We start from the raw sequence: 12,520 nt of genomic DNA on the forward strand, positions 1-12,520 counted from the left end.
ATTCTGAGTTCTGAAGACTGCAGGCTCCCCAACTGGAAACGTGATGCTGTTCTTCCAGCTTACACTGAATCTCATGGGAGCACTGCAGCAGCCACAAGACAGCGATGTTGGCCGGGGGACACAGGGCAGGGGGGTTGAAGTGGCAGGCAACTGGAAGCTTGGAATCACTTTTCTGGGCAGATATAGGTGTTCGGTAAAGCAGTTGCCCAGTCTGTGTTTCATGCTCCCAATGTACAGGAGAGCATACTGTGATTTGATTTGATTCATCATTGTTACAAGTACTGAGACACAATGAAATTTTGCATGTTAATCAGACAAATTATACCTTGCATAAGTGCCTCAGGGTAATAGAACAAAATGCAGAATGTGGTGTTACAGCTGCAGAGAAGGTGCAGAGAAAGTCCAGGTAAATTTCTGCTTCACTTGGAAGGTGTGTCTGGAGCCTTGGATACCGCAGAGGGAGAAGGGAAATAGCCAAGTGTTCCATCTTCTGAGATTGCATGGGAAGGTTGCATGGGGGTGTGGGGAGTGAGGGGGGAATGAACCAGGGAGTCCCAAAGGGAATGGTCTCTGTGGACAGCTGACAAAGGAGGGGAGGGAAACTTGTACCAGGTGGTGGGATCTCGCTGTAGACAATGGAAATGGCAATCTTACGGTCCTTTGAATGTGCGGGCTGGTGAGGTGGAGAGTGAGGACAGGGGTCTCTATTGTTGTGGTGGGAAGGAAGAGAAAAGGTGAGGGCAGAAGTGTTGGACATGACTGAGGGTCCTGTGGTGACAGGCTAGCCTCAGTTGAGGAAAAAGCTGGATATTTCCGAGACCCCTCTGTGTACAGAAACTGGTATATCAACAACATCAATAATCCAGAGCTCCAGAGATCCTTTCCACTCCGTCCCCACCTCTTTGCTGCTATTCTCTGTCATTAATACCCTCATTACATCTGTACCACAGGTCGAATATTATCAACACCCCCTTTGCTGTTTTTGTTTTCTGAGCATTCTCAGCATCGGTCCTCCTCACTGCTCCACTCTCTTTGTCAACAGCACATAACCCTAGCTCTTCAGCCCTACCTGCCTTGAACCATTAAACCTTGCAAAGTGTCCAAGGGTCTCCAGCACTGCCTGTTCTAGGAACAGTGGGTTCAAATTCTGCCTGGGTAACTGGTGGGAATTCAAATTTAATTCATAGACTCTACAATTACAAATCTTGACTCGGTAAGAAAAACCGTCACCGGTATTGTTGTTAAAAAAAAAAGAACTGAGAGAAGGAAATCTGTGAGTCCGATCCAATCTGCACTACTCCAGACACACAGTGATGGGGCCAACTTTGACTGCACGCTGAAAAAAGGTCACTCATTCAACAGCAGCATGGCATAAGCTCCAGTTAAATACTGGTCTCATACCATGAATGAATACAATATTGTGTGCAATTCTGGTCTTCCTGCTATATGAAGGATGCTGTGAAACTTCAAAGGGTTCAGAAAAAATTTACAAAGATGTCACCAGGGTTGGAGGGTTTGAGCTATAAGGAGAGGCTGAACAGGCTGGGGTTGTTTTCCCTGGAGCATTGGAGGCTGAGGGGTGACCTTATAGAGGTTTATAAAATCATGAGGGGTAAATAGACAAAGTCTTTTCTCTGGGATGTGGGAGTTCACAACTAGACGGCAGAGGTTTTAAGGTGAGAGGGGAAATATTTAAAAAGGACCTAAGGGCAACATTTTCACGCAGAAGGTGGCGCGTGTATGGAATGAGTTGCCAGAGGAAGTGGTGGAGGCTGGTATAATTAAAAGGCATCCGATGGGTATATGAATGGGATGGATTTATGTTGAATGCGACGAGATGAACTTGGGATATCTGATTGGCATGGATGAGTTGAATTGAAGGGTCTGTTCCCCTGCTATAACACAAACAAAGAACTCAGTTGTTAGAAAAATAAACTCTAATCGACTTCTTAAAACAAAATAGAGTCAGTAAATCGCAGGAAGCCAATAGAATCGCTCAGCTCAAGGACGAATACTTTGTTGCTGTGCCTCAGGGTCATTGCAGGAGTTAGTGGCGCGGCTGCTGCCAGGAACAGGGGCAATTTCAGAAGCAGCGGAAACTAACGCTGCAATTTGGGTGGGAGGTACAGGCCATGGCTTGCAGGCAGCAGGCGGAGGGTCTGGCCGAGTACCTGAACTGCCCAATCTGTTTGGACCTGTTCACCGAGCCGGTGATCCTGGAGTGCGGCCACAACTTCTGCCAGGGATGCATCCGGCGCTACTGGGAGGACAGCGAGGCCAGCTCCTGCCCCGAGTGCAGGGAGGTTTTCCGGGAGAGGACGCTGCGCCCGAACCGGGCGCTGGGGAACCTGGCGGAACGGGCTCGCAGCCTGATCCAGCAGCAGGAGGGTGGAACCGGAGCCCAGCTAGCGGGCCAGCCATGGAGGGAGCCGGAAGCTGCAAGCAGCCCGTGGCCAGGCCCCCAGGAGCCCGGGGCTGCAGAGCCGTCCCCTGGCACAGAACCCAGGCTGCTCCCCTTGTACTGCTGGCAGCACCGAGAGGAGCTGAAGCTGTTCTGTGAGACCGACAAGGAGCTGATCTGTGTGATGTGCCTGGACAGCAGAGGGGGTCAGAACCACCGCTCCCACAACTTCATGCTCATCAGCGAAGCCGTAGAGATGTACAAGGTTGAAAAAGTGTTTTTTTTTAAATTAAGAAGTTATCTTAGAGAATCAAAAATGCTGGGAATTCTGAAAGAAAATCGGAAATGTTGCGGGCTGAACAAAAAACAAAACTGCCCAATTCTAGTCAGATCTGTGTGGACAGAGAGCCAGATTCAGGGAGGAATCCAATGTGACTTCTTCAGAAAACATCGGGACACAGAAACAGGAGTAGGCCATTCGGCCCTCTGAGCCTGTTCTGTCATTCATTCTGACCATGGCTGAGCATCCAACTCAACAGTATGTCCCTGCTTTTCCCCCATATCCTTTGATCCCTTTAGGCCCGAGGGCTACATCCAAATCTATCTCAAAATCATACAATGTTTTAGCATCGACTGCTTTCTGTGATTGCAAATTGCAGAGGCTCCTCACTCTCTGGGTGAAGACATCTCCCCTCATCTTAGTCCGAAATGGTTCACACCATATCCTTAGACCGTGAGCCCTGGTTCTGACTCCCGGTCAGTGGGAACACCCTTCCAATCTCTCCCCTGTCTAGTCTTGTGGAAACACATACCCCTTGTATTTAACAGGACACTGCTGTAAGACCGTAAGGCCATGTAGGAGGAGAGCTGGCCATTCAGCCCATTGAATCTGCTCTGGTGTCATTTTGGTGTATGCCCCATTTTGCCATGGCTGGGCCGATAACAAGGGGCAAACTTAACTTCATGCCAACAGCCAGTCAACGGAGAGCATTATGATTCTTGATTGAAACCAATGGCTCCAAAGTTGAAGGGCTTCAGTTACAGACAGAGAGAGAGAGAAAATGTTCCCACTCAAGAAAGAATTGAAGATGACAGGGCACAGATTTTAAAGTAATTGGTCGAGGAAGCCAAAACAACAGGAAAAGGGAAAAAGTTTCTCACAACATGAATGGATCAGGAATACACTGTCGAGGGAGAGTGGGTGGGACAGTAGAGGTATTTGGAAGGGAAATAGATGCTCATCTGAAAAGGTGCCGGGTGACAGGGAGTAAGTGCTGAGTACTGTCCTCATTTGGAGAGCTAATACCAAGGACTGACTGGCCTCCTTCCACACTGTAACAGTTTGGTGCCTCTGTAACAATGGCCCACTCCTGGCGGTTTACATGAGGCTGGAGTTCTGTGGGTGTGACAGCAGATCTTGCCACATCCTCGAGTGGCATTTCCCGCACATTTCAATTTGTGAACAAACTCATTCGCCCTCTGCATCTGAATTTCAGGAAAAACTAACATCCCTGTCTGACATTCTCCGAGCCAAGTCCACCCTCCTGGAAGCTAAACTAGCACAGAAGCACGGTTTGGAGGTCGGGGTAAGTTTTTGATCTGCCCTTCTTTATCGCACTTCTCTTCTTGTACCTCCCTGCCTCTCTTGTCCGCCGCCCTCTCCTCCCTTTCTCTCTGCTGTGATGATAAAGTTGTCATCCCTGTAGGATCAGACGAGCCAGATGCAGCAGTTTGTTACTTCGGAGTTTGCGAAGATGCACCAGGTCCTCATGAGGGTGGAGAAGCGACTGATTTTAGAACTGAAGGAGAATGTGGAGATGATCTCGGACAAGCTGCAGAGAAACCTGCAGGACATCCAGCAGAATCTAAATGACATCCAGGAAAAGCTGTCGAGATCACAATCCCAGCTGGACCAGGAGGATACCATTGCCTTTTTAATGGTAGGTGTCACTGTCTCCCAGAGCAGTAAATCCACCCTCAACCCTTTTCAAACAACCAGTGAGCAACATGGGGGAATAGAAAACTTTTTTGCTTTCCTTCCACCTCCATCATTCCTTCTCTGTATTGAGCTTCACCCACAGTTGGGAGCGAGGGAATGCACTAGCTTCGCTTCAGACCCATGTGAGGACCAGTTCCTAGCATTAGTGACTCAATCATGTAAGACAGCTTAGTTTTGCAAAGACAACAATGTAGCTTTGCATAGTGCCCAAAGCCAGCCTGACCATAAAAACACTGACTTCCAACCAATGAATAAGGTTGGGGCAGATGACCAATTGATGGGTTTTGTCCCAGATGTAGCACTGGCCTCAAGATGTGTCAGCGAACGAAGTATTATGCTGTAGTGTAGTCACCAGCCTAATGAAGGAAATGCTGCAGCTGATTTGTACAAAGCAAGATGCCATGAAAGTAATGTATCATTGACCAGATAATCCTTTTGATTAACAGAAAACTATTAAACCGGCCACCGGGAGATAACTGTGGTGGTCTCCTCCAACATAATTCATATCAGGATGTCTTCGGCCTAAGTGCACAGGCAGACAGGCCTGAGTTTAACACCACATCCAAAAGACATGTATTCCCATAAAAACTCAATCAAACCTCTACACCGAGGGAATTCTGGAACTAGATGGTGAAGGCAAAGCTGCAAATAGTGAGAGATCGGACATGAAGAGGCCATTCAGCCCCTCAAGCCTGTTCCAATATTCAGCTTAACCATAGAACATAGAATATAGAACAGAGAATAATACAGCACACGAGAGGCCCTTTGGTCTTCAATGTTAAGCCAACGTTTCATCCTACTGTACAATCAAGCTAACCTACATACATTTCATTTTCCTATCATCCATGTTCCTATCCAAGAGTTGCTTAAATGTCCCTCATGTATCTGACTCTACCACCACCATTGGCAGTGCATTCCACTCATCCACCACCCTCTGTGTAAAGAACTGAACTCTGACATCTCCACTTTCTCCAATCACCTTAAAATTATGCCCATTTGAGATAGCCATTTCTGCCCCGGAAAAAAGTTTTTGATTATTCACTCTATCTGTGCCTCTCATCATCTTTGTCAAAAGTTTGATGCTGGAAAAGTACAGCCAGTCAAGCAGCATCCGAGGAACAGGAGAACTGATGTTTCAGGCATAAGCCTTCTTCACTTTCTCCCTCTCATCACCTCGTACACCTCTATCAAATCACTTCTCACACTTCTTTGCTCCAATGAGAAATGCCCAGCTCTCTCAACCTTTTTTGATAAGACATGCCCTCCAGTCCAGGCAGCATTCTGGTAAATCTCCTCTGCAACCTCTCTAAAACATCCACATCTTTCCGATAATGAGGCGACCAGAACTAAACACAATATTCTAAATGTGGTCTAACCAGGGCTTGATTGAACTGCAGCATATCATCATGGTTCTTAAACTCAATTCCCCTGCTAATGAAAGCCAACACAGCTTGCACCTTCTTAACAACCCTATCAACTTGGGTGGCAACTTTGAGGGATCTATGGACGTGTACCCCAAGATCCCTCTGTTTCCCCTGACTGCCAAGAATCCTGCCTTTAACCCTGTGTTCTGTATTCAAACTCAACCTTCCAAAATGTGTCACCTCACACTTTTCCAGGTTGAACTCCATCTGCTACCTCTCTGCCCAGTTCTGCATTCTGTCAATGGCTTGTTGCAACCTACGACAGCCTTCCACACTATCCACAACTCCACCAACCTACATGTCACTGTATCATGGCTGATCCTCCATCTCAATGCCACTTTCTCACAGTAATCCTATATTTGTTGAGGTCTTTAATATCTAATCATCCCTCTCTTGATAAAACATAAAACAGCTCAGGCTTATCCAGCCTCTCCCTGTAGCTCAAACCCTCCAACATCCTTGTACATCTTTTTTGAATCTTCACAGGTCTTGGAGTAGAGAAAAAAAGATTCAGAAGAAATTTCTCTTCATCTTAGTTCTAAATAACCTACTGTTTATCCTGAGATTGTGTCCCCCAGTTCTCGATCCCTTTGTGGATGGGGAGGCCCTGTTTAACCTTGTGAGAAATCTGTTATCAGTTCTCATTCTTCAAACCTAAAGAGAAGGCAGTCTCAATCTCCTCAATCTCTCCTTCTCTGATCCACAAAGAGTTGGTGAAATGCAGAGTTCTGGCTGGAGATGTTGCGACATTCTTGATGTTTTTAACTGAGCATTTAGTTTTTACACAGTCTCTCTCAGTGTGTAGTAAGACAAGACTCAATGGCATCTACTTATGCTGTGGAGATGCTGCAAAGACTCAGTGCGATTACTGTACAGATTTGCTGGCACAGGTTCAATGGGCTGAATGGCCTCTTCTGTGCCGTGCGAATCAATGACATATCCTGAGGGCAACTGTTCAGCAATGAGTTCAGGAAGGCCATAGTCATAGAGATTACAGAACAGAAACAGACCCTTCGATTCAACTTTTCCATGCTGACCCAATATTCCAAACTAATCTAGTGCCATTTGCCAGCACTTGGTCCATATCCCTTTCAACCCTTCCTATTCATATATCCATCCAAATGCCTTTTAAATGCTGCAATTGACCAGCCTCCACCACTTCCTCTGGCAGCTCATTCCATACATGCACCACACTCTGCATATAAAAGTTACCACTTAGCTCCCTTTTAAAACTTTCCCCTCTCACCCTAAATCTATGCCCTGTAGTTCTGGATGCCCACACTGCAGGGAAAAGACCTTGTCTATTTATCCTAGCCATGCCCCTCATGGTTTTATAAACCTCTATAAGCTCACCCTTCAGCCTCCGCGCTCCAGTGAAAATAGCCCCAGCCTCTCCCTATTGCTCAAATCCTCCAACCCTGGCAACATGTTTGTAAATCTTTTCCTTTCAAGTTTCACAACATCCTTCCAAAGGAAGAAGATCAAATTGCATGCAATAGTCCGAAAGTGGCCTAACCAATTTCCTGTACAGCCACAACATGATGTCCCAAAGCCTATACTCAATGCTATGACCAATAAAGGAAAGCATACCAAACGCCTTCTTCACTATCCTATCTACCTGCAACTCCACTTTCAAGGAGCTATGAACCTGCACTCCAAGGTCTCTTTGTTCAGCAACACTCCCCAGGACCCAAAGGGGATTGGAAATCACTCCCCACACGCGAGAAAAACAATTGAAAGATTCATATCCAGCACTGATTCCTATTTGACGAAACGCTATGGAAACAAGTTGAGAGGGGTAGGATGGATGAAGATAAGATCACAGAACAAATGTCATAGTTCAATGGCAGAACAGGTTGGAGAGAGGGGGCAGAATGGCTTCCTGCCATTTCTGTATCCCCGTGGCTCTGGTTATGTTCAGTTTTAGTGTATGAATCATTCCCTTTCTTTCTCCCCTGACGTCATTATCCAGTGGAACTCAGCTCGACCTGTTTGTTGGTTGTGTTTTAGGATCAAGCTGAACAACACATGAGGTATGTGCTGCCAATGACTCTCTGTGACCTGACACATCCAGCTGTCCTCACTTCCACCGTGTAATGTTGCTGTTCTCTGTCATCAGCGAGGACTCAGGCCAGCTTCTCCTGGCCACTGACTGCTTGCCGATGGGAATATTCCGAGGACCACTGCAATACAGTGCCTGGAAGGAAATGGCAGAGAGCATCAGTCCAGGTGAGAGGTTTTCCTCCTGGAACCATTCCAACTCTCACTCATTTGGGACATTGTCTGGGAAATTGAGAACCTTGGTCTGATACGTTAATAATATTGTGTCTGATTTAATGTATCTCGTGAGCTGTTACAACAAGTGAACATCTACCAAAAGTTACCATGTCCCTGCCCTCAAGGCTGAACAATGACCCTATTCACTGCAAGATTCTCCACCAACATCAGGCATTTGAGAACAAATCTAAAACATTGTTACAACTGTATATGTGTTGTAACTAAGTGTGCTTAACACTCGTGTGTTGACATGTCATCAAGTTTTCATGTTTCCTTTTTGAATGACAAGATGGGGAGAAAGGGTCGCTGTGTCATTTTGAAATGGAGCCCTTTTAAAAACATACGTCCAGATATGGACTACTCTTTGTGCTCCTTCTCAAGGTCTGACCTTGGCCAGCTCATCCCAAAAGTGGGAATTTTACACAGAGTTGGGAGGAGTACCCAGGTCTGTTTGAGATTCACCAAACCCTTGACTGATTGAACTCATTCTGTTTGTGGTATCTTTTCTTGGTCAACCACCTTTCAGCCTTGTGCTAGTGAGGAAGAGACCTTCACTTAACACTGCTTCTGTGAAGGTTAACACTGAAAGCAAACTGGACAGTGAAGGCTGGAAATCTGAGTTCTGATGAAGGATGACTGGACTTGAAGCGCTAACTCTGCTTTCTCTCCAGGTGCTGCCAGACCTGCTGAGATTCACCAGCAACTTCTGCTTTTGTTTCTGTGCAGGTTGCGTGGTCGATGGTATAGATTTCCTGCTTCACAGTGTGGGGTCACCCTCTGATGGTGTGGGGTCAATCTCTGATAATGTGGCGCCACTGTTTGGAGGTGTAGGGTCACTCTCTGATGGTGTGGGGTCAATCTCTGATAATGTGGCGCCACTGTTTGGAGGTGTAGGGTCACTCTCTGATGGTGTGGGGTCACTCTCTGATGTTGCAGGGTCATTTTCTGCACTTGTAGCCATGATGTTTATGTGGCGAGTCCAGTTGAGTTTCTGGTCATTGATAATAATCTTGTAAGTCAAGGATTCAGTGATGGTAACACCACTGAATGGCAATGGGCGGTGGTTCGATTGTCTCTTATTGGACATGGTTATTACCTGGCATTGCATGGCAAAAGGTTACCTGCCACCTGTCAATCCAAGTCTGGGTATTGTCCAGATCCTGTTGGATTTAATATCACCATCATTAGTGGTTCATTTCAGATGAGGATGACTTGCTTCCACTCCCAGGGTGAGACTGTGGCTGGCTGTATGGACCGATGGGGCTTCCTCAGGCTTGGGGTAGAATGTGATGATGGAAAGGGGTGGGTGGGGCAGTGCACTGCTTACATTGTTTTTGCCTCCTAATTCAGGTCCAGTGGCCTACACTGTCCATAAATTGAACATGTGCTGCTTCAGCATCTCTGATAATACATTTTTAACCTTGCATGTCCCTGTTGTGTTACTCTTTAACTCCCCCTGTCATTGATATATCCTTCCATTTCTAATCCATTTTATAACTTGCCTTGATTCTCACATGTGGAGTTACTGGTGATTGCAGGATGGTTTTGTGGAGAAACAAACAGCAATTAGGTGCTACAAAAACATACTTGTCTGGGAGAATATTTGCAGCAGTAATTCAATAAATATTTATGTTTTAGCAAGGGAAGGTGGAAAGGTATTGGCCTGATATGCCAGGTAGTGCCAGCTCTTCCAGTCAGACGTTGGCTGGATAATTTGGCACACTCTTCACAAAAGTGTCACGTCCAAGACAGCCCAGCCACTGATAGCCAACAGCTGCTGCTGGTAATGGTCCAGATTTACCTCTTCTTTCTTTTCTCAGTCCAGTACCATTCCCCTTTTGCCTTTCACCATCATCGCTTTCCTCATTTCATCCACACTAGCCCAGAATTTTCCTGTTGTTTTGTTTTGCCCCAACCCCATTTCCCCGCCTCTGCATTTGTTAAAGTCTGTGTTCGACCAGCTTCACTTTGCACAGTTTCTAGTTCTGAAAAAAAAAAGGTTTACTGATGGGACCGAAAACATTAACGCTGTTTCTCTCCCTCCACAGGCATGCTGCTGGCTGCTGAACACTAATCACAATTGCTTTGTTAAATTTCAGATTTCAAGGGTCTGCAGTGAGTAAAGTATAACGTAATGTTTTTGAATAAAGCCTTTCAGATTTTGGATAAATCGAAGCTGAAGAGTTGCAGACTGCATGGTTTCTTGTGTTATCTCTCTCTTTCTCTCTACCAGTTCCGGCTTCAGTGACCCTGAATCCTGAGACAGCTCACTCCTGGCTCCTCATATCAGAAGACCTGACCACTGTCAGATACGCAAACCAGCAGCAGGAGCTCCCCGACACCCCGGAGAGATTCAACCCTTCTCTCTGCGTGCTGGGCTCCCAAGGATTCGTGTCGGGGAGGCATTACTGGGAGGTGGCCGTGGGAGAGAGCTCCGAGTGGGACGTTGGAGTGGTGAAGGAGTCCATCAACAGGAAAGGAGATATCACGGCCATCCCGCAGGCCGGCTATTGGATCGTCTGGCTGAGGAACGGCAACGATTACAAGGCGGGCTCAGTGCCTCGCACCCCCCTGAGACCCAACGCCAGGCCTCGCAAAATCGGCGTCTACCTGGACTACGAGGGTGGCCAGGTTTCCTTCTACAACGCGGACGACATGTCCCACTTGCACACTTTCACTGACCTGTTCACCGAGAAACTTTACCCTTTCTTCAGCCCTTGCCTGAGCGGGCACGGGGAGCGCTCCGAGCCGCTGAAAATCTGCCAGTCCAGATTTCATTAAAGGCTGAAACGCTGAGTCCCGGTGCTTCCCGGTTTATTACCGACCTTCCCATCCCTCAATCTCTCTCTCTCTCTCCCCGCAGCTCAGACATGGACCCGTTTTTGGGGGTGAAGTCTAGCACAGGGCAGGGGAATGTGGCCCGTTCCGTCTGTGGTACCACCCGCCCAGTGGAGCTGGTGCCCATATCAGGCAGCGGGTGCCCACCTCTTGGTGCTGCATTGTCATCTGTCTCCCTCTGGCTGTGCTGCTCCTGATGGTCTTGTCTGTTCCTCATCGCTCACTCCTCCCTTCATCTGCTTCCAGGCGCCTTTTCTGAAGCAACTTTCCCTCAGTCCCTTTCTCCAAGGGCGCATGGTTTAACATGGGCTGCAGCCAAAGTCACCTCCGCCTGATTTACACGTTACCCCTCGAACCCCTTTGGCATATGCTATTGGTATTAGTTCCAACCGATATAACCCACAAGCCCTACTCTGGTGATTCTTTGATTCCTAATTCCTTAAAATCCCATTCTTCCTGTTCAGGAAGCCAGCTCTTCCCAGTATTCTCCTGACTTCTCTTAACCCAGCAGCATTCTCGCTCAGCCCGTCTTCTCAGTCCGACTGCTTGTGTTCAGACTTTACCGTTAATTGCATAAGTCCTGCTTTGATTTGCTTTCCCAAAATGCAGCACCTCACATTTATCTAAATTAACAGAAAACAGCTCCCTTTTTTTCCTGTCTGTTCGAGTTTAAAACCTGGTTCTCAACTTTCCATAGGTGTTGGCCTGTGCCTCCTTCCCCGTGACAATGAAATCAATGGACCAAGCAGAGTTTGGGGGTGATCAGCAAATTTTCAAGACATGTTTTACCTCCAATTAAGGGGAACATTTTAAAATATAAGCACTTGCAAAGTCCTAACATTTCTCCCACTCCCTCATCCCCTAAGCATTAGCAAAATACACTATTGTTGTGTTGATTTTTCTTCAAAATTATAAAAATACAGCAAATGACAACATTGTGAATATTTTAACAACCAGCTTATTACACATACATGGAACATTAATCTGGTGCTTGCTCAGTCAAAAGATTGTTGTTTTTCATTCTTTATGTTTCCACATAAAATCTGAGAGATTCTGTATGTCCTGGCCCCTGGGATAGTATTTGTGATGGACTGAAGGGTCTGAAAGTTTGTTTGGTTGGCTTAATTTTTTTGAGAATGTAATTGCTGAGTGTCAGCAAACCAGCTGGTGTATCGATATTGAAGCCGTGAGCTGTGATTCAAGGGAAATCCCTTGTCGTAGTATTTCTCACACCTTAGATTCAGCAACTCACTGTCTTCTTTAAGATGAGGCACTGAGTCATTACCAGGTTTATCACTTTTTAAAAGTGATTTTGAATCAGTCAGCCTGCTTTGTACAATTCAGTGAGCCGTTCTGGTTTCACAGCAGCTGTGTATTCCATCATTAAAAATCTACATCATTACTGGACAAATGATGAGTTATGAGCAAGTCATACACCTGATGGAATCATGTGTAATATTTTAAAAGGGATTCAAACCAAGAATTGGGAGCAGGAGCGCTGAAATCCTCCCTGGTTGCCGATTATGCTTTATTGCCTGTGGTGGAACCCTGAGCAGGAGGGCAAGGTCTGGATTTCTCTGC

At 46.5% G+C, this 12,520-nt stretch overlaps 1 protein-coding gene across 1 annotated transcript; it reads left to right on the plus strand.

Annotated features, from left to right (window-relative positions):
- Positions 1-2,132: 2,132 nt before the first annotated feature.
- Positions 2,133-10,920, plus strand: LOC140455093 (zinc-binding protein A33-like). Its single transcript, XM_072549756.1, has 6 exons — positions 2,133-2,666; positions 3,898-3,987; positions 4,108-4,341; positions 7,835-7,857; positions 7,944-8,053; positions 10,335-10,920. The coding sequence occupies exons 1-6, from the start codon at positions 2,133-2,135 to the stop codon at positions 10,880-10,882; spliced, it is 1,539 nt and encodes a 512-aa protein (XP_072405857.1). The 3' UTR covers positions 10,883-10,920.
- Positions 10,921-12,520: the final 1,600 nt, after the last annotated feature.

The sequence above is a fragment of the Chiloscyllium punctatum genome, chromosome 30 (assembly GCF_047496795.1).
Source record: "Chiloscyllium punctatum isolate Juve2018m chromosome 30, sChiPun1.3, whole genome shotgun sequence".
In the NCBI taxonomy this organism is placed as follows: domain Eukaryota; kingdom Metazoa; phylum Chordata; class Chondrichthyes; order Orectolobiformes; family Hemiscylliidae; genus Chiloscyllium; species Chiloscyllium punctatum.

What these genes read in the sequence shown, in the direction of transcription:
- LOC140455093 (XM_072549756.1), top strand. Translation starts at nt 2,133, where the DNA reads ATGGCTTGCAGGCAGCAGGCGGAGGGTCTGGCCGAGTACCTGAACTGC. An exon ending in CAAGCTGAACAACACATGAG is followed by an intron (nt 7,858 to 7,943) that starts GTATGTGCTGCC and finishes CTCTGTCATCAG; the next exon opens with CGAGGACTCAGGCCAGCTTC. An exon ending in GGCAGAGAGCATCAGTCCAG is followed by an intron (nt 8,054 to 10,334) that starts GTGAGAGGTTTT and finishes TCTCTCTACCAG; the next exon opens with TTCCGGCTTCAGTGACCCTG.